A 19,803-nucleotide genomic window follows, 5' to 3' on the forward strand; every position below is an offset into this window, starting at 1 on the left:
AAGACAGCGATGCTGGCCACTTTCCTCTGCTGAAGGTCACCCACCACACTCACGTCTCGTTACCGCATCTCACACTGCAAATCTCGTTCTTCAAACATCCTCCGTCTGATCACTTGCGGCCTCTTGTCCTGTTGTCATCGCCAGCAGTGCCGTTGCCCGTATCGTCTCGAATCCCTTCTCGTCTTGTCATCTGTCGTCTGTCTGTTGTCTCTTGAAACACCAAAACCCAAAAACATTGTCCCGTCCCTAACCTCCTTCATTCTTCTCGTCCTTTCGTCGTTGATGACCAGCTTCGTCTCGTTGCTGGCCCTGTCTCATTCAGCTCGTACCAAACAACCTCACGATACGTCGTCTTCTCAGCCAAGAGACTCAGCTTCTTCGCCCTCTCGCTCACACCGTTGAATCCCAGCCTGGATTCTACATCTCTGCCTCACCGTCATCTACACCCGTCGGTAAGTACCTGTCCTACACCCGCCCACGATACTCCTTTGGCCTCACATCCGTCGCTCTGTTGAATATCGGCTGTTGTTAACGTCCGATTGTTCACGTACAAGCCTCGCACCTACGATTCCGTCCCTGGTTCGATCACCTAACCGTCTGTCTCAACGCCTCTGGTATGTGGGCTCCCTCGAGAGGAAGTGACTGACGTTGACTGTTCAGTAGACCGATCTACTTGCCCGCGCAACCGTTTCGTTTCCGCCCACTCGGCATCTGATCTGTAAGTTTGAGTATTGGTCTTGTGTTGTGACACCAGTTAATTGGTTACTTTGTAGGCTGTTTCCCCTCCGATTCAACTTTGGTCTCCTTCTAAATTCCTTCTTGGATCCCATCTCGGATCCAATCCCGCATCTGGTACGGTCATTGATATTTGCACATGACTTGACACAACACTGACATACCTTTAGATCCCTCTAGGAGCCGCCCTCTACACCTCTAGCAGTTCTAGCTTCACTGTCTTCTTCGACTGCCGCCATGTCCGCTTCAGGTCCCGCTCAACGGATGCCCTGTATGACCGCCGAAGTCGTCAAGGAATGGACAGAGAAAGATGCAGTGGCCTTGAAGAGAACTCATGACCTTTTATCTCGGCCTATTCCACTCGGAACTTTGGGATACGTTCCCAAACCGGACAATGTGTCCAAGGGAAAGTATGTCGCCTTCCAACCTTGGGTTAAAGACGACAGAGGATATCGCTACATGTTTGTCAACAATCTTGGCAATTCTGTGTTTGTCGAGAAGTCGTGCCTTGTTTTAGGACGCCCCAGACTGCAGACGCCCCGGATTGTTGGACTCGACAAGTCTTTCGACCTCGCCAAAGTCCGAAAGAATTTGGAAACTCCCTGGGCGCGGTTCCTCGCCGCTTTCTTTGAGACTTGCCTCGCAGCCGAAGACTCACTGGTCAGATCAGGAGTCAGTCCTGAGCAGATGGGATTGCTGAAGCGACAGAATGGCGTTCCCTTCCTGGTTGACGCGATCATTGATGGTAAGCCAATTGTCTCAATTATCAGTTCAAGACTAAAATTGTATAGGTATGACCAGAGCAGGCACTCTAGATCTGTTCCGGAACGAGATGCCCAGCATTGATCAACTGTCCGCCAAGGGTAAGAGGCTCAAAGACTTCACCGCCAACGACAAGAGGAAACTCGAAAACACTCTCACTCTGTACGTCATTGTGTACGTTCGAAAGAATCTCTCACAAGGCAAGTTGGAAGGCCTTCTCTATGGCGGGCGGACGATCAAAGGATACGATCGTTTTGTTCAACACGATGACAACATCAACTCCGAGTCTATCACCAAGAGTGCCATCAACCACTACCAAACGGCCAAGAAGTTCGAGAACAGTGAGAAGGACAAGGGAAATAGAGGCTATCATGTCTTTCTCCCTGTTTGTCTACCGAAAAAACCTTCCCTCTCCGACGCCGTTCGAACAGTCCAGGCATGGGGAGAACAGGCTATCGTTGCTCTTCTGTCTTCTTACCACCCCGGTATCTTGCGAATTCCAGGTGAAGTCTCCAGCAGCAGTCACTTCTGGTCTTCGACCGTGGCCCAAAAGATCAGCAGCATTGTAGAGCAGCTGACTGTGTCCAACGACCCGCGAAACCCGGCCCTCTTTCCTAAGTTTGGTCCAAAGGCCATCCGTGGTCTCGATCATGGTCTCAACTGGAGCTCTCCAGTGATGGAAATGTTCCACGAAGAGGCCGGCCTCTGGACTCGAACTCTGATCAGGGACGCGAATGGTAACCCCAGCTACTGGGACTTCAAAGGCCCGCCACGAAAGGTCAGAGAAGATCAATACGTTGGTGAATCTGATCGAAAGACCTTTGCGTTGCTTTGGCGACCAATGCCTACAGATTTGGGAAATAGCGGCGACAATCAGTACTTTCGAATTTCCCTCCGAGAAGATGCTGGTAAGTCCTGGCCTGTGAAGGCTGGCGACTACGTTGTTCCATCGGTGGAAATCATGTACGACGAGCACGCAATCCATCCCCACTGTTACACCCCTTTGCCGGATATAGGTCCATTCGACCTGTGGCATCATGCTCGCAGGATTGCCATCCGAGCCGAATACAGGGACGAGGATGGGAATACGCACATGCGTTATTTCAGACCTCGGCGTGTTTTCTGCTTCTTTAAAAACTTAGGGGCAAGCCACGGGACTCCAGATGAAGTCTTCTGTTTGGAACGGGGATGGTCTCGCATGATGTCTCTTTTTGCGACGTTCATGTGGAACTGGGAAGATCATCCACGAGGCTTGCGATCCAGTCTCATCAACCCATGGAGGATTCGGCTTCGCACGGTGGAGTACAACTTGCTCACACAGACAATCAAGGTTGAAGCACCTATCAAGAAGAATGTGAAGCGACCGCGGCTGCTCTCATTCTTGGAAACAACAGACCTCATGAAAAAGAGGTATGGACTGAATCTGATCATTGGGACTCCGACTTGGAAAGAGGCAATTCCCAAGAAGGCTGGCGAGAAGAAGGGAACTTCCAAGGAAGTTGGACACTTTTGGGATACAGAAGGAAAATACTGGGGCACGAACCGTGAGGGCGACCATTGCGACTGTTGCTGGACAGTAAGTACTTTTCACACTAATTTTCGCAAACAACTCTCACTAGAATCGAGATTGTTCCTAAAAAGCTTGCATTGTAACTGACCTTCATCACCAGGTTAGCAGGGACTTCACCAACTGGGAACAGAGGTCCAGAGGCGCTGCTGGGTCTGCTGGAAACACGTACACTGGTGCTGGTCCCTCCCGTGGCGGAAGAGGCGGCGGCGGCAGGGGCGGTGGTAGGGGCGGAGCACAAGTCACCAATGCGTTTGGCACTATGAGTCTGGGTGATACCCGTGCCATGCCGGACTCACACTCTGGACAGACGTACTCATACAACAAGAGGTTCAGAAGTTGCAACCTCATCCAGGGTCGAGCCGCCAAGCCCGATGAGTGTTGCAAGCCGATAGTTGTCACTGGAGAGGATGGCGAATCTCTGCAGACCTGTCCTTTCTGTCAACGTCTTCGACGGCTCTGCACATTTACAGACGGTCATACTTTATGGACCAACTTTGAGAGTAAAGAGAATATGTGGTGGAGAGGATTGACACTCTTTGAGCCTCTCGGGCAGCTTTGGAAGGACTCGTTGTTGATTGGTAAGTTCAAGGGCGTTGAAACTGTGGTGTACGATGGCGCGGCTTTCGACCCGGATGATGAGATGGAGGCTGATGCTAATGTTTGGCATGCTTCTGGACGCACGATGGGGGGCGCGAAGGAAGAGGATGAGGAGGAACTGGATGTTAACAAGATCGCGAAGTTTTTCGATGCCTAGATTGTCAGTAGCTGCATGTCTTATTCGTTCTATTAGACTCATTCTTATTGCAATTGTCTCTCTGCTGTATTGCCCAACTTTCCTCGTTTGGTTAGTGGTTCAGCGCCAGGTGCAGAGTCTGCGTGGATGAAAGCATGGATAAGTGTAATAGACCAAAATTCGCGACAGTCGCTCCGGCCAAATGACATTCTTGCATCCCGATATGATCTTTCCTTCGGGAAAGCTGCAGCTTCCCTGAGATATCAAGCGCCTTCAACCTCCAATGAGCCCGCAACCTCCATTTGCGGCGGTTTTTCATCTCGCAGTGTATCAACAACGCGTATCCTCCGTAGTGAATAAAAGCCTTTATATGAGCGATCATTTCCCACAACTTTCTCTTGCTAATGATCTAGGGCAGCCGAGGCAGGTATCTAGGGATATGATGCTACTCAACTTCAGCACTAGCTTAAGTCGAACTTCCAGCCAGCCCAGCCACCCGAAGAAGGCCACACCTAAGGCCTCCCCATCAACTCCTGACCCATCGTCTAGAGTCAAGAAAAACACTGGCCGTGTCGGAGGGAAAGGGACGAAGGACATAAAGTCAGAGGAGAAGGCTGAGGATTCCAAGCATGAGACCACTGGCGAGTTGACCGGCCTCAAGCTTGAGGATAAGATCTGCCACCGACCACCCCGAAGAAGGCCACACCCAAGGCCTCCCCGTCAACTCCTGGCCCCTCTTCTAGAGTCAAGAAAAACACTGGTTGTGTTGGAGGAAAAGGGACGAAGGCCATAAAGTCAGAGGAGAAGGCTGAGGATTCCGAGCATGAGACCACTGGCGAGACGACTAGCCTTAAGCTTAAGGAAAGGGGGAGCCCGAGGATGATGAGAGAGTTAGGTCACATCAAGGCAGCATAAGAGATTTATGAGATGGGATAAGGAACTGGCTGAGGGAGTGGACGAGGGAGTGGACGAGGGAGTGGACAAGGGACGGGACGAGGGAGTGGACGAGGGACCGGACGAACAGGACGAACAGGACTAGGAATTAGACTGTAACCCTCTACGACTAGGCCAGGTCATTGATCACCCCTCACACCTCCACCTTAGAACGCCTCCAGGCCAGCCGGGCGCCCGAACCACGTCCCCAGCTCATCGCCGTCTTGTTCGCGATCCCCGGACGTGAAAAAGTCTGTCATGCGCGCCGTGTCGCCGTCGTCCTCGACGGGCCAGTCCACCTTGAGGGCGCCCTTCCCGTCCAGCATGTCCTTGGCGGTGCCCCAGCTGAAGCGACACTCGGGGCCCCATCCAAAGACGGGGTGCATGTTGGACCTCATCCACGACACACACCGCCCGTCTGACGGGTACCCCGAGCCCCAAGCCATGCCCTCCTCTGCCGACTCGGGGGCTCGTGCCTTGTAGAGCACCTCCAGCGCGGCATCGCGAGAGACCTTGGCGCAGACGGAAGCGGCGGACACACAGGGGTACAGGCTGTCTGCCTTCTTCTCGACGGTGATCTTGGTGGCCGGAAAGAAGCGTTGGAGCTTGGCCTGGTATGCGGCCGGTTGGCCGACGGTGTCGACGTAGATCTCCTGAACGTTGACGCCCTGGGCGAAGACGCCCTTGATCAGTTCCACGGTGGCGTCCATGGCCTGGGCGTTGAGGTTGTAGTTGGCGCCGGGGCGCATCATGCCGGACGAGATGTCGCGGGCGCTCAGCGCTGAGATGGCGAACCCGCAGGACTCGGCCAGGTCCGAGCCGGCGGTGCAGAGGGCGGTCATCAACTGGGACCGGACGGCCGGTGTGAGCACCTTGGAGTCGTCGAAATGGTGGGTTTCGCGGAGCAGGGGGTCGGAGAGGGGAATGGGGAGGTAGAAGACGCCGTAGACCATCGGCCCCAGGACGGGGCCGCGGCCGGCCTCGTCGACGCCGAGGCAGACCGGGGTTCCGGATACCGCTGTTTGTGAGGTTGTTGGTGATGAGGATGGCGGAAGGAGTGCCGGAGGAACCGGGGAGAAGTATGTGTAGGAAGCGCCTGAGAGGATGGCCTTCTCGTTAATAGATGGGGGAATAAAGACGTCCGAAACCGGTGTCTCGAGAGCAATCTCCTCGGCTGTTTGAGAGTCGTCCATTGTGGGCTGGTGACTGAAGACTGAAGTCACTTCAAAGACCCTGGATATATTTCACGTCGGAGGTCTCAGGCCGTACAAGGGGCTAGCAGACAGCGATTTGTATGGGTATCTCAATTTCCGGTTGCCTGCCGCGATTTCTCCAAACTCCAGGAATGAAAAGACGATGACTGACTGAAAAGCGAAGACGGGAAGGGAATGGCTGAACAAGTGACTTCGGACTCGAGAGTTGAGAACAACTGGTGGGGGCGGCAGGTCCGACCCTTACTTGACGCGTCTAGATTGATGGAGACGCGTCCAGCCGTTGCTGCGACGCCAAGTCTACACGGGCCCCTGTCAATTCAACTTGCAGGCGCCAGCCACCACTGAAAGTCCCTTGAAGCAGGCACACTCGTCGTCCTCCACCTCCAAAAGTCGCGCCCACAACCATCACCACAACCATCTTGCCCGTGTAAACACGGCGGCCATCCGGTTCACAACGTCACTCGTTTTTGCGCCAGTACACATCGGGTAACCAACTTGCAGCCGCGATTTCGCCTCAAATTTGCTGGATTTCTAGATCGACTTCCCGGACAGCTCCACCGCTGCAATGGCACCGCCGCGACAGAGCAACGTCCGCCGACGTGAGACTTCAACAGGCGACTTCCACGAGCTTGGCGTGAAGGGACGGTATGTCGATACGCTCCCCCGGGCCGGCACCTGTCGCGATCGCAAGCTGTGTCCGGCCTTGAGCTAACGACCATGCAGAAAGACTGGAATTGAATTGCCCGACACCGGCGCACGCGACGAACATGGCATGCAGCCGATCGACGGGCTGTTTTCCTCGCCAGAGAAGGACAATGGATCACCCAGCGATGAAATGACGCGCGGCGAGCAGGACATGGAGCTCGAATCGGGTGAGTTACGCTATGGGCTCACAGCATTGCGCGCATTTCTAACGAGGGTCGCGTCCCAGAATCCGGCCCTGGACCTGCGTCTATCATGAAGAACCACCCCCGCCTTGTACCCCGAGGAATGTCGCCGCGCAAGACGAATCTCGGATCGCCTGCGATGCGGCACCCCAGCTTCGGTCCCTCGTCATCGCCGACCAGGTTGTCACCTCATCGAGGGTCGCCTCCCCCATCGCAGTCCAACCGCGGTGGGTCGGTATCTCGCCGACTCGACTATGGGGGTTCCGGTGCCGAACTGGGCGGCAGATACCCGAACGGAACGAATGGTCGCACGCTCTCGACGGCGGATGAAGAAGACGAGGATGACGAGCAGGCCGCGTTGCAGGCGCGGAACGGATCTCCCACAGAGAACGGGGACGAGGAGTCGATGCAAATGGTCGGCATGGACGGCGGTGACGAACCCGAGCCCGAGCCCGAGTCGGAGCCGGAACTGCCGGAGCCTGAAGAAGATGTTGAGGAGTCTGAAATCGAGGCGCCAAAGCAGCCTGCCAAACGCAGAGGCCGTCCACCCAAGGCCAAACTGCCCGTTGAGGAGGAGGCGGCCGAGGAGGTACCTGCAGGATCGGGTAACGAGTCGGAAGAGCAGGCACCCATTAAACGGAGAGGCCGTCCGCCCAAGGACAAGGGTAAGGCCAAAGCAGACGCGCCCGAACCGGAGCCCGAACCAGAAGCCGCCGCCGCCCCCAAGCGCAGACGTCCACGGAACTCCGACGCAACCGAGGCGGAGCAGGAAGAAGCCGACGACCGCTCGTCCAAAAGGCAACGGACGGAGGCCGCGAAGCCTACGGCCGGGAAGCGCGGACGACCCAAGGCCGTTCCCCAAGAGGAAGAGGGCGAGTCGTCCAAGACTGCCAAAGCCGACTCCAAACTCAAGGCCGGCCCCAAGGGCAAACCTGGCCGCAAACCGAAGGCCGCCGTTGGCGACGACTCGATTCTGGGCGTGGTGCAAAAAGGACCACCCATGCCCAAGGCGCGCGGCCTCGTCTCGCAAAAGCGACAGCAGGACCCCCACGCAATCACTCAGACGCGATCCGGCCGCCAGTCGTTCCGACCGCTCGCCTTCTGGAAGAACGAGCACGTCACTTACGACGAGGACGAGGCCTTTGAAGATGGCAAGAAGGGTGGCCGGTTTCTGCTGCCTAGCGTCAAGGAAGTCGTCCGCGTCGAGGAGGAAGAGCGGGAGGCGCGGAAAAACAAAAAGGCAAAGGGCCGCAAGCCCACGGCCAAGGGCAGAAGGCGGCAGGCCGACTCGGACGACGAGGAGGAGGAGCCCGAAGCGTGGGAACAGGATCCCGGCAGTATCGAGGGCGAGATCGTCGTCTGGCTGCCGGAGCACGAGTTCAACCCGCCAGCGATCAACGAGCAGGTTGAGATTGACGAGGACCGCATCGCCGTGGCGGCGGGCGCCATCCAGACGCGCGATATCCGGGATGCGACGTTTCGGTTTGCCAAGACGCTCAGCCTGCCCTTTTTCGGGTCCGGCGTCGTCGACCTCCCGCCGGGTGCAGAGAAGCGACCCAAGAATTCGCGCAAGATGCAGATGGTCTTTTTCGTGTTCCAAGGCAAGGTCCTCGTCACTGTCCACGAGACACAGTTCAGAATTAGTGCCGGCGGAATGTGGTTCGTGCCGAGAGGTATGTGTTGTCCGCATTTGCTTGAATGCAGGAGATCGATCACCCCCATCTAACCTTCAAGCAGGCAACTACTACAGCATCCATAATGACTATGACGCACCCGCGCGTATCTTCTTCGCCCAGGGTTGCGAGGTCAGCAACGGCTTGGCGCAAGGGGCTGGCGGCTCTCAGGACACGACCATCATGGGTTGAGCATTGGTACCCCTGATGGAAGCGAAGGGCGGTTGATCTGTTGGCTTTATTTTTCCGATGCAAGTTATCGGCGGCCTGTGGCTAGGGAGATGTTTCTTTCGCCTTCTTGGGAAGCTCCCCCGGCCCGGTATTATTCCACACATACCCTTTAGTGGTGGTATCTCTTTTGAATTCGGACACAGCAGTGGTTGTGGGTGGCATATTTTTAGTTCCAGAAAAAGGGGTCAGGCAGACTGGGCGAGCATGCGAAATGATGGGCGGAAAGTCGTCCCGACGTGGAGTGTCGTGTGATGTGAGCGAGTTAGGATTATCACGAGGCGTAAGCGGCTACTTGTTTTTGCATCAGGGGCGGCATAATCATACCAAGATCAACCGAGATGCGTTTGCGAAATGGTCTCGTCGGTCATGCCCGGTTGGAGTGCTACGTCTGCCCTTGGTCCCTTTCAGGAGAGGCGCGTTTCCATCGGGTATGTGAGGCGGCATTGGAACACAGCCCACTTTTGTCCAATCAACATATTCAAACGGGGAAAAGCAACCGGACCACGGGGCCGGTGAAGCAAACAAGAGAAGAGGCAGATGGGAGGGAAGACACAGCGTTCCGGCATCCAGCCTCGGAGCTGGCGGGACTGGTAGCCAGGTCAACAATCTTACAGGGAGTGAGCCGGATATTTCAGCGTCACGGTTATGGTCAGGGGGGACGAAGCCTTTTATGAAGCTCGGTTTCTTTTCTCGCGAGCACACTTCGAAGGCAGCAGTGTCGAGTTGGGGCATAAGGGTCGCCCAGGGGGATTCCCCTCAGGGACCGTTCGACTGCATAGAGCCCTCCACACCCATCAAGTCAACCATGTTCACCAAGTCCAACAAACCCAATCCCACGGCTTTCGTCGGATTGTATTGGGCATCAATAACACGCCACAGTCACCCGGGAATCATCGCAAGTGTAACGTATCTTATAAACATTATATCCTTCCCTTCGCCAACTCGTATCCTCAACAAACTCGCTTGCCGGGCGTCTGGACCGCAGCCTTGTTCTCGACTGTTCCCCATGAACAATAAACCAACAATAACAAAACCTCTAAATGTCATCAATGTCATCCTCAGCGTTCCTGCTCTTGGCCCGGCCCCGGCTGTCGAGCGTGTCCATGCTGATGGAGTCGCTGTCGCGCTGCGGCATGGCCAGCGCCTGCCGCGCCGTGTCCGAGTTCTCGATGAACTCGCGCAGCTTCTGCTTGCCAATCTCGACGCCCTGAGTGGCGGCCGCGTTGGCCATCTGGTACATCGGGCCGAGCATGTTGAGCGTGTAGGCGACGTAGGTTCCTCCGGCGAGCAGGATGAGGAAGATGAAGAGGAACGGGTTGCGCAGGACTGTTCATGTTAGCGTGATCCACCGGCGCGCATCACCGGGGTACTCACCAGCGACGATCTCGTTCCATCCCAGAGCCACCAGCAGGGCGTAAAAATACAGGGGCACCTGGGCAACACCGCCGATGGCGCTGCGCTTGGCCTCGACGTATACGCCGTCGGCCGTCTTCTTGAACCTGATGACGAGGTCCTGGCGCTTGCTCTCGCTGAGAACCGTCATCTCCTCCTCGAGGCTGATGCCGTCCTCTTCGTCGATGCCGCCGATCGGTGTCAGGTCCTCCTCGTCGCTCGGCTCGACGCCTCGCGGCTGGCTACCGATCCACGCAGGCAAGTCGGGGGGGCCGTAGCTCTCGGCAAGCTTGAACTTGGACAGCAGAGGGATGAGAGTCAGGGTAGACTCCCGCGCCTTGGTGTAGATGCCCTCGATGTCGTCTGTGGGTCTCCATATCCTGGGCACACCGGCCTCGTCGTATCTAAACTTGTCCTCGAAATTCTCCCTCAGCTTCAGCAGAATGTTGCCCTCCATGACCTCTTCCTCAATCTTCTCGCGCAGAGCCACCCAACTCTTGCGCCTGAGTCGCCAGAGACCGACCTCGACCTCGTCTTGGGTGGCCTCGAAGCTCTTGGCTCGCTCGGTGAACCTGCCCTGGGCGTCTTTGACGATGTCGACGAAGACGGTCCAGATGCGATCCCAGAGGTCCTTCTCCGCGGGCTTCTCACCGGTTTCGGGGGCGCCGGAGCCAGCTCTACCGGAGCCGAGCTTGTTGAACTCCAGACCGATCGCGTCGCCCAAACGGGACTTGACCCATCGCTCCACCCTCGTGGCCAACCGACGCATCTCTTCCTTGCGCAGCTTACCGCTCACGTCGTCCAGCTCTTTCTCAAACAGCACGTATTGCGACTTGAAGTTGGACCAGGCAACACCCGGGATGGCGAGACTCTCGGCCTCACTCTGGAAGGCCGAGAGTGTCTTGCGCTTCTCCTCGGTCACAATCTCGGCAAACTCGTAAGCCGCACCGGACTTTTGACCAGACTTGACGGCGCCAGACACGGCTTCGCTGAACGAGGCGATGCCGGACTTGTGGGCCGCGGACAGCTGTGCATTGTAGAGCGTCTTGAGCCGGCCGTCGATCTTGGCCTCGAGGTCTTGGCGCTTGCGGGTGTAGACGCCCTTGTGATATCTGCTGGCCTGGACCTCGAATGCCTTCAGGCACTTGTCGCGGGATTCCCGCCCTGTCGCACCGAGCTCTGCCAGTACAGTGGGCTTGCCGGACCGAGCAGACTCGGACTGCTTCTCTTCGAGGGGCACGATGGCGTTGTCAAACCCGACCAGGACCTCTCGTGAGATCTCGTCGCAACGGAACTGGGCGAGCAACTCCTGCTGCGTCGGCAGGTCGAGATCCTTGTTGTTGACAATCTGGTCCCAGATGCCCTCGGCGTAGATGGAAAAGCCGTCGGCGGGAATGCGTCGGTGGTACTCGGGCAGGAACACGCCGCCGTCGAACTCCTGTGAACTGGCCCCACCCGTGCGGTGCCCCGCAGTGAACCTCCTCCCCAGGTTCTGGATCTCGGTGGTGAACTTATCGGCCTGGAGGATTTTGTGGGGGAGGGCGGCAAAGGCGAAGTCGAAGTAGTCCTCGATGCGCGAGTTCTCGAGGCCCTGCGGCTTGGAAATGGACGACCAGATCTTAGTCAGGTCCTGGACCAGGGTGTTGCGCAGGTTCGCGAGGGGCGTCGTGCCAAGGTGGTCTCGAATGACGAAGAATAAGAGGGATCTCAGGCTCGACCTGGGTGGCGTGTCAGCAAGCGGTGGCCAGTTTGCCCACCCGCGGGTGACTTACTGCTTGTCCTTGAGGAAGAGCTGCAGATTGACCTCGAAGACGGTCTTGAGCAGGCCCATGTTGGCACCGTTGTACAGGCCGACTTGGGTCTCCCAGAGGTTGACGATCAAGACCTCACTGGTTGCCAGGGCGAACAGGGCGCTCTTCCTCTCAAAGTCCTGGTCCTCGCCGCGCTCGCGACCGTCAGTACCCTCGACGTCCATGACGAGGATGTTCTCGGCCATGCCGGCCTCCTTCTTGTTCTTGGACATCCATATTCCCTTGGTGGTCTGCTGGCGCATCGTCTCGGACATGACGGAGAAATCGGTTCCAAACAGGTTGTTCAGCAGCGTTGACTTGCCGGTGGACTGGGAGCCGAAAACGGAGATGAGGTGGTAGTTGAACCCCGCCTCGGCGACGCGCACCTTTTGCAAGTAAGTTGCGACATTGCCACTTTACGGTGATGTGTTAGCATTGGATCAACGTTGGTCTGTGACGGCGGGGGACGCGTGGTCGTACTTGAAGTCTTTCTGGTCGTCGATAACCTGGATGCCATGCTCGTAGTTCTGAGCATCCGGCTCCTCGCCAACAGCAGCAAAGTGGCCGTTCATGGTTGCGGCAACGGATGAAGCAAATGATCTGAAGGGGGGGCGTGGAATCCGTATGCTTTATTTGCTCATTGTCGATGCCAAAACAGACAGAAGGTGAGTGAAGGGGAGAGGCAGGACGAGACACAGGTTTGCTCGTCTTCGACGGGGGGGCAATATAGCAACAGGGGCGGCGAAGGTGCTGTAGGAAGTGACCAGATCAACCCTTGTGATCAGATTCCCCTGTCATGGGCCGTTAATCTTGCTTTCCCACCCTGCCGTGCTGGCTTAGAGCGCAAAATGCGCCGGACAAATGGTTGGTCCGTGCAGCTTCTCCCCAACGAGTGGCCAGAACAGAGCCCGTCTCAGGGCAACCCCCCCCTGGCATGTGAATCCCGGTAACCCCTTACGAATCCCATGAAATCATCAGACAGCATCATGACAAAGTGGGAGGCCCGCCATCGCAGGCATGTCTGAGACCCTTAACAACGCATGTCATTATTACATGCACTTCGGAATATGTCGTCAGGAAACCTCCCGAGAGCAATGGCCCCTAAATCTTGTAGCCATCGTTTTGGTGGCCGCTAGTCAATACGCCGAGCTACCTACCTACCTAGGTAGCTAGCTCAGGGTTCCCAGCGGCGCGGCCCGGCGTTAATATGGAATACCTCCAACGCAACTCAATTAAACACGCTCGACGACGCTTTCTCATACGAATTGATCAAAGACCTCAGCCGTACCTTGAAATCAGCTTCTTCATGATCCCCATCGCGCCGCTACGATAGCCCCCGCCGAACATGGCGTAATGGTTGAGGTGGTGATATCTGCCAACGAGTTAGGAGGGGGGCATCCGCAAATCACCACGGCAACGCAGAGTGGGCGAGTGGACTTACAGCTCGTACAGCGCGACCCGGTCCTCCCATTCCTCTTTCGGCTCGGCCTTGGGGACGAGTTTGTTGTACTCGTTCCAGAACGTGCCCCCGAACCCACCAAACATGTTCATAATGCCCAGCTCGTACTCGGAGTGGCCGTACACGGCCGACGAGTCGTACACCACCTCCTCGGCGCCGCCCTTGCCGCCGATCCGGCCCCGGCCGTGGTTCCCGCTCCAGAGGTCCCCGTGGACCACCACCGGCTTCATGCCCCTGACGTGGTCGTCGCCGATCAGCCGCGGGACGACCCTGCTAGCGACCGTCTCCACGGCTTTGGACAGCTCACCGTCGGAGCCATTACTCTTGATGCCGGCGCGCAGGATGCTGCGTAGCCTGTTCTCGGCGTAGAACTCGGCCCAGGACTCCTTCCATGAGTTGTCCTGCGGCGTCGAGCCACAGCATGTCGTCGCCGGGAAGCCGTACATGGGCTTGTCGAAGCCCTCCGGGATGGGGGCCGGCGTCGTGTGCAGCTTGGCGAGTTTCGCCGCCAGGGAGAGGCTGGAGCCGCCCGGGGCGGACGACCCGAGATCCAGGAAGTCCGTGACCATGAAATGCTTGCCCGGCGACGACTGGTACTCTCCGTGGGCGTAAGACTTTGGGCAGAAATCCGGGACGGCATTGTGGATTGCGTTTAGCGATTCATGCTCGCCTGCGGGCTGTCAATACGTATCCGGCCGACTCGCCGAGTGAAGAAGCCTTTGGCTGTCTTGCTCGAAAGGATGGGCTCGTCTCCCGGGTCAGACTGACCTCTGAACATAATTTCTGCATCTTTTCCCGAGCCCATCTTCACGAAGAAGTTGGTGGGATGCCCATCAATGACGGATGTGAGTTTGAACGACGACGCAAAACCCGAAGCTCCGTGTGACGCGATCTTGGTCTGCTCGGGATTGAGATCGAGAGCCTCGATAATTGCCGGATCTACGCTTGGTGCCATTGTGTATAGGAACGATGGCTTTTCAACCTGACGGGGGAGTTTCAAGCCTGATCATGGCGAAGGCTTGGAGCTGCGATCAGTTACATATCACCAGCTCGGCCATTGGATGAGCCCTGAGTGACGTAGAACAGCAGCAAAGGCCTCCACAAGGACCTGAGCCAAAAGCACGCGCCACTGTAGGTGGTCAGAGGTACCCGGTATCCGTACAATGACACTCCAGCCCCACCACCGAGATCCACTCCTTCGTACTTTGGCTGTTACCACCGTGTCCCAAACCCAAGCCTCCTTGAGCTCTCTGGCAGGCCGTCATCTCAACTACCACAATCACTTGGATCGATAGCTCAGTGGTAGAGCGAGAGATTGCAGCTTCCGCAGCAACCTATCTCTAGGCCCCGCGTTCGAATCGCGGTCGGTCCTTGTCTTTTGAAGTTTTGTTCGTCCGGCATGTCTCAAGTGGCTTGCCGGCTAGCTGGCGCCATCTTGGATGGTTCATGTTTTTACTCCAGCAAACTGCGTCGAGCAAGTTCTTTGCTTTCCTTTCGCTCAAACAATGAGCACGCTTAAGCTATTTATTGCGTGCTTCAACCGTGCTGTTCCCGGTTTTCTGATTCGGCCCCAGTGTGCAGGTGGGGGAGGGGTATTGCCGACCGACGGCGCGGCGATGGGGCCGAAAGAGAGCTCCGCTCACGAGTCAAGGCGCACGAGTGAGTGAGTGGTGGTCGATCACTCTTGCGCGACTTGCACGGAACGATGTTTCATGAGATTATGTCTGGTTGTATTCAAATTCCTGTACGCCCTTCAAACATAATCATCGAACAAACTGGAGATTCGACTCCAGTTCCTTGCTTCGTGTCCCACGCCTAATGGCTTCCGCAATGTATCCATCCATCCGTACCTATAACACCGAATTGACCCGCTCTCATCCTCGTCTCGAGGCATCGTCTCGAGGACACCTCAACCTCTCGAGTCACGGTTCCCACCCAACGACCACAAGACCAGACAGAACCCAAGAAACCGTCACTTGGCCGATGTCCTGCCACCTGATCGGCTGACAGGCGGGAGCCAAACCCCAGCCTGCGTTCCCTGTATGTACCCCAACTTTCCCCCAACTTTCCAAGCCCAGGCTAGAACAAGCACGCCAACCACCTGGCCACGCCTCAAAGCCCAAGAGCTTCCCCTCCCCTATCACTTCCCCAGGATTAGGATCGCGCCAACCCGACGGACCAGCTCCCCCACTGGGGCGCCCGCCGGCGCATCCCAAACCGTCCAACGACTACGACCCAAGATCCCCTTATCTGTATCTCAAACCCTAAATCTGGACTGTCGACCGCGCTTGTGCTGCTGCGCCCAGAGGGCATCTTAACGAGAGTAATGGTCTTGGCGTCCGGGGCAGGATTGAGGGGTTTTGTCCAACCTGCCCGAATTGAAGGGGGTGCCGCCGCCTTTTCGAGCAGGAAGAGATGCGAAGAAAGGAGCGGCCCAGACTCCTAAGCGCCAAGAGACACCCGTAGTGAGTGGCCCAGGTGTGGTCAGCCCGCCGCGTCGTGCGTGGTGAGGCCCCCCCCTCCTTTAGACGATTTCCTTCCCTCGAACCAGGCGGTGAATGTCGGTGAGCGAGACTCTGTCCGAGCTGGCCCTGCTTTCCTGAGAGTATACGCTGAGGTTCGTGGTCGAAGATGCTTCTTCGCAGCGGAGTGGCTCCAGGTCTGCTTCGGTTTCTCGCCGTAGGGCTGAGGTCCGCATCTCTTTCCTCAACACGTTTTGAGCAGCAGAATATATCGTGGTCGGTGTCTCTGGTACCGTTGTCCTCCAGTGCTCGCCGTTGCCATTCCAGCAGGCGGAGCATGGGCATTGGGGAGTGCGGTTGATGGCCGGCGGCGGGGTGCAGTGACGCTTCCACCAGCTGAGGGGCTTCTGTTCGGAAGACATCGTCGAGATGATGCTGTGACGGCGACGAAAGGTCAAGTGAAGAGGGTAGGGAAGGGGGGGTTTCAGGGACTAGAGAGCTGGGTCCGGTGTAGGTGTACGAGGATAGGTACGGGTAGAGATCGACTGGACAGGGAGAGACCACGCGATGAACTCCTCTAAAACAGAACGGAAGGCCTTCAACACGAGGGGGGGACAGACTGAAGATAGAGACAAACCAAAGGGAGGGGAAGGAGACTTCTCGTGAAGGGGGGCCGGCGAACTTATATACCCAAGATAACGAGGCCCCGAGGCCATGGCGGCCCGGCCAGGTCGAGGAGAACGGCTTGTGGGACCCTGGCGCACCCATGGCCTGCATGTGAAGCTGAGTGGACGACAGCCTTGCATTTGCAAAGGTCGATGCCGAAATGTGAGCGTGCTGGGCGTTAGTTCGATATCCTTACTAGGCGCTTGCCTAGCTGCCGCCGCCGGCGCACGTCCGAATCAGCTTCTAACAGCCGTCTCGCCTCCTCTGGGTGATGGGACGCCGGAAACTGCGTTGCTCCCAAGTGTAGCAATCAAAAAGGCAGTCGAGTTTGCAGATAGATGCGAGCTTGGAGAGGAAAACAAATAGTAAAACCGGCCTGGTGGTTGTTAGTCGCAAAGAATTCAAGGTTCCAGGGCCTCCCAACTAAGAAAAAAGGCCGGTACGTACTGGTTTAGTCACTTTCACCAATCGCCTCACCTCACCTTGAAGTTGGCTCGGGACTGATTCGGAGAACTTCGCAATGATGGAGCCCGCTTTTCTTCCCGTTCCTACATTCAACATATGATGTGGATCCTTTTCCATCATGGAATCAACAAATTTTCCCATCGACGAGTCGATAATTCCCGAGGCTGCGCTGGTCGCTGCTCGTTCGTTTCGTGACCCCGTTATTGCGGTGTTGTGAATGCGGTTGTGGTGGGGGGCAATCAGCGCTGTTACCGTTGCCGTAATATGATGCGGGATGGAACTCATCCAGTCGGTCAAAGAAGAGTGTAATCAACGTCTTCGGCAGTTCTATTCGTCGTGTTCATGACGACGCTGACAATGGTCGACGCATCGGAGCAGGGTACGGCTCAAGTCGGAAACAGTTGGAGGGTAGAAATTATTGTTTCCTCCCGACGACGCCAAAAGTCCAGGCCGCGTCGTCGAGGCACCAGACATCCCGAGCAAATCAGAGTCGCGGCATTGGCCCTTGCACATGTGGCAAAGGGGCGGGATGTGTCCGCCGAGAAGGCCTTCGCTAGCATGCAAGCTAGAAAATTCCATGAAGGGGAGAGAAAAGGTGCATGGGAACGCTATTTCCGTTGCTAGGGTATGAGAAGCGGACCCGGAGCCCTTCTTCTACGAATTGTCGCGGCCGGCAACAACACGTCCTTGAGCCTCACGGTGGAGAACCTCCGTTGTGGATGCCTTTCATCCGAGAATCGCAATAGCCGAAGAGGTCTCCATATTGAGCCGACAGATGCTGTGTATGGAGGATCTCGGGATTGGGACCTGGGATGCGGAGTGGAATGGCCTGATCAGTACATTCGGCGTCGCATCGGAGCGGCCTTGAATGACATAGGTGGTCTGTCTCTCAGCGATGTTTTTCACGGCATTGCCCTTCTTTACTTTTGCATTCTTTCCCTTCCCCTTTCCTCATTTTCCTGTCATGGTACAGTTCAAAGAACGACTTGGGCGTCGTTCACTGCAACAAGTGTTGCTGAGACATGATGGCCGGGGGATGTCAGACCAGAAACAAAGGTCCTGATGGAGACAACAAAAACGTCCTTCATCCCAGTGACAGCAGCGGTTTTGACTGCGATTCTCAGTCTTGGGTATTCTTACCCTTAGCAGCCTGGCTCCTGCAAATTACGAAATCAGTGACTACAGTAGCCCCTTGACCAGCAATGGCCTGAAGGATATGGCTGAGTATAGAACAGTGCCAGGCATCTCGACGATTCCCTTCAGTTCAGCTGGCGACCATAGCTAGGAGCCCGCACGATGATCACCCTTGAAGATGGGTCGTCTGAAGTGTTGCCTCGTCCTGGCACCATCGGCCGGCCCAGCTCTAATATCGACCACATACGCCCTGATACTGGTCGGCAGACGGGCAGGACTGATTTCGGATCCAGTCCAAAGCCTTACTTACTCCTGCAGAGATCATCGTTTTGAACTGCAATGCTTGCTTCCCGGCAATTTTCGTACTGGCCGGGGTTGCCCGTCTGGCACAACTCTGGAGCTCACAACACATGCAACACCCCGTCTACGCTACCAAAGAATCCCTTCAGTCGACGATCCGATGCCGAGAGAGTCATAGCCGAAGCGCAGTACACCGAGGACTACCACATCTTCCAGCTGTCTTGTTACACCCAGCCGCCCACTAGGGAGGCTGTCAAGACAGCCGCCGCGGGCAACAACGCATGCCGACGCGAAACAACGCCGAGTCCGATGAGGCGGGTTCGGTCACTGCGACTGGTCCCATTCAGCATGATGGAGACCGCCAAAACGATAACACAAACCGTGAGGTCTAGCACATCGAGTGTTGTAGATCAGGTACGCGACAAGATCGACGCCTGGTGGCTTTCGAGCCGAGAACTCCGACTGTGTCTGTTACGACTAGTCATCAGCATCTTGATGGTATTCGCGAGTGCGACTATGGTTCGAAAATTGAAAACAACCGAGAGCCCGCATGGGTATGTGCTGGTGCACGTATGCCAGCCCTGGTCGGTATATCAGGGTCAGTAGCTGCGGTATGGCAAAAATTGGCCAAAAAGATGCCTCACGGCACCGCGGTTGTCCTGCCCCTCGTAGGTCATTCAGAATGGTGGAAGAGTTCCATTTGATTGGTGAGTCCTTAGCCTGACTTGCAAGCCTGGGTGACCCGTATCATCTCGTTAACTTGACACCAGTAGGGAGCTACCGGTGTGTGGCCCAACATGGGTTCATTCAGACCTCGAGATTAAAACAATTGGCGTGCTCTTCAGGAGATCACGGGTAAACGGGCATCAGAGGAAGTGGTGACCCAGAGCTTGGGAGGAGGATTCACGGTCAGAATCGAGTGGGGGAGGTTGTCAGCGTGTACATGTGAGTAGGTTTTCGTGCAGTCAAAACCCGAAACTCCTATCCGTTTGTCTGAATCAGATGGCAGTGGCTGGAAAGTGAGGTGAAGAATCGGCGCCACATGATCAGCCTGCAGAAGCGCGTCCTGCAGGCACGTGGTGGGCAGGTTGGTGCGGATGTCTTGACAGATGCACGGGTTCGGAGCTCGGGCCACGATGGGCCGCTTTACCGTACGTCCTCCGATAATCCACGGAGCTGGCCCGTTCTTCGGCTAACAGCTTCATGCTGCAAAGCATCGTGGCTCCCCTCACAAAGCAAAAAGTCTCAAAAGTGTTGGGATAGAACTATGGCTAATGTGTTGAACTTACAAGTACCCTCAAACTATGAATGACAAAATCTGCAACTTCCACGATCGTGGCACCCCGACGACGACTCCTGGCGGAGAAAGCAAGCTCCGGCAATTCCCCTTAAAGCGG

The 19,803-nt window shown here is 56.4% G+C and overlaps 8 protein-coding genes across 8 annotated transcripts; 4 read left to right on the plus strand and 4 right to left on the minus strand.

The window, feature by feature from the left end:
* Window positions 1-972: 972 nt before the first annotated feature.
* CH63R_10214 (uncharacterized protein) lies at window positions 973-2,423 on the plus strand (the record flags this gene model as incomplete). Its single annotated transcript, XM_018305188.1, has 4 exons — window positions 973-1,480; window positions 1,527-1,838; window positions 2,001-2,293; window positions 2,349-2,423. The coding sequence occupies 4 exons, from the start codon at window positions 973-975 to the stop codon at window positions 2,421-2,423; spliced, it is 1,188 nt and encodes a 395-aa protein (XP_018154612.1).
* A 275-nt stretch (window positions 2,424-2,698) lies between these two features.
* CH63R_10215 (uncharacterized protein) lies at window positions 2,699-3,821 on the plus strand (the record flags this gene model as incomplete). Its single annotated transcript, XM_018305189.1, has 2 exons — window positions 2,699-3,073; window positions 3,168-3,821. 2 exons carry the CDS (start codon window positions 2,699-2,701, stop codon window positions 3,819-3,821), a joined length of 1,029 nt encoding a protein of 342 aa, XP_018154613.1.
* Window positions 3,822-4,900: 1,079 nt separating this feature from the next.
* Window positions 4,901-5,926, minus strand: CH63R_10216 (Ribonuclease; the record flags this gene model as incomplete). The annotated part of the gene is made up of 1 exon (XM_018305190.1): window positions 4,901-5,926. One exon carries the CDS (start codon window positions 5,924-5,926, stop codon window positions 4,901-4,903), a length of 1,026 nt encoding a protein of 341 aa, XP_018154614.1.
* A 586-nt stretch (window positions 5,927-6,512) lies between these two features.
* Window positions 6,513-8,699, plus strand: CH63R_10217 (Cupin; the record flags this gene model as incomplete). Its single annotated transcript, XM_018305191.1, has 4 exons — window positions 6,513-6,592; window positions 6,671-6,819; window positions 6,879-8,507; window positions 8,572-8,699. 4 exons carry the CDS (start codon window positions 6,513-6,515, stop codon window positions 8,697-8,699), a joined length of 1,986 nt encoding a protein of 661 aa, XP_018154615.1.
* A 1,075-nt stretch (window positions 8,700-9,774) lies between these two features.
* On the minus strand, window positions 9,775-12,492 carry CH63R_10218 (Protein SEY1; the record flags this gene model as incomplete). Its single annotated transcript, XM_018305192.1, has 4 exons — window positions 9,775-10,064; window positions 10,113-11,848; window positions 11,903-12,334; window positions 12,401-12,492. The coding sequence occupies 4 exons, from the start codon at window positions 12,490-12,492 to the stop codon at window positions 9,775-9,777; spliced, it is 2,550 nt and encodes an 849-aa protein (XP_018154616.1).
* A 706-nt stretch (window positions 12,493-13,198) lies between these two features.
* Window positions 13,199-14,334, minus strand: CH63R_10219 (Fructosamine kinase; the record flags this gene model as incomplete). Its single annotated transcript, XM_018305193.1, has 3 exons — window positions 13,199-13,292; window positions 13,362-14,049; window positions 14,148-14,334. 3 exons carry the CDS (start codon window positions 14,332-14,334, stop codon window positions 13,199-13,201), a joined length of 969 nt encoding a protein of 322 aa, XP_018154617.1.
* A 1,569-nt stretch (window positions 14,335-15,903) lies between these two features.
* CH63R_10220 (uncharacterized protein) lies at window positions 15,904-16,263 on the minus strand (the record flags this gene model as incomplete). Its single annotated transcript, XM_018305194.1, has 1 exon — window positions 15,904-16,263. The coding sequence occupies one exon, from the start codon at window positions 16,261-16,263 to the stop codon at window positions 15,904-15,906; it is 360 nt and encodes a 119-aa protein (XP_018154618.1).
* A 2,182-nt stretch (window positions 16,264-18,445) lies between these two features.
* On the plus strand, window positions 18,446-19,230 carry CH63R_10221 (uncharacterized protein; the record flags this gene model as incomplete). The annotated part of the gene is made up of 3 exons (XM_018305195.1): window positions 18,446-18,820; window positions 18,895-19,074; window positions 19,180-19,230. 3 exons carry the CDS (start codon window positions 18,446-18,448, stop codon window positions 19,228-19,230), a joined length of 606 nt encoding a protein of 201 aa, XP_018154619.1.
* Window positions 19,231-19,803: the final 573 nt, after the last annotated feature.

The sequence above is a fragment of the Colletotrichum higginsianum genome (genome assembly GCF_001672515.1).
Source record: "Colletotrichum higginsianum IMI 349063 chromosome 7 map unlocalized unitig_7, whole genome shotgun sequence".
Lineage (NCBI taxonomy): Eukaryota > Fungi > Ascomycota > Sordariomycetes > Glomerellales > Glomerellaceae > Colletotrichum > Colletotrichum higginsianum.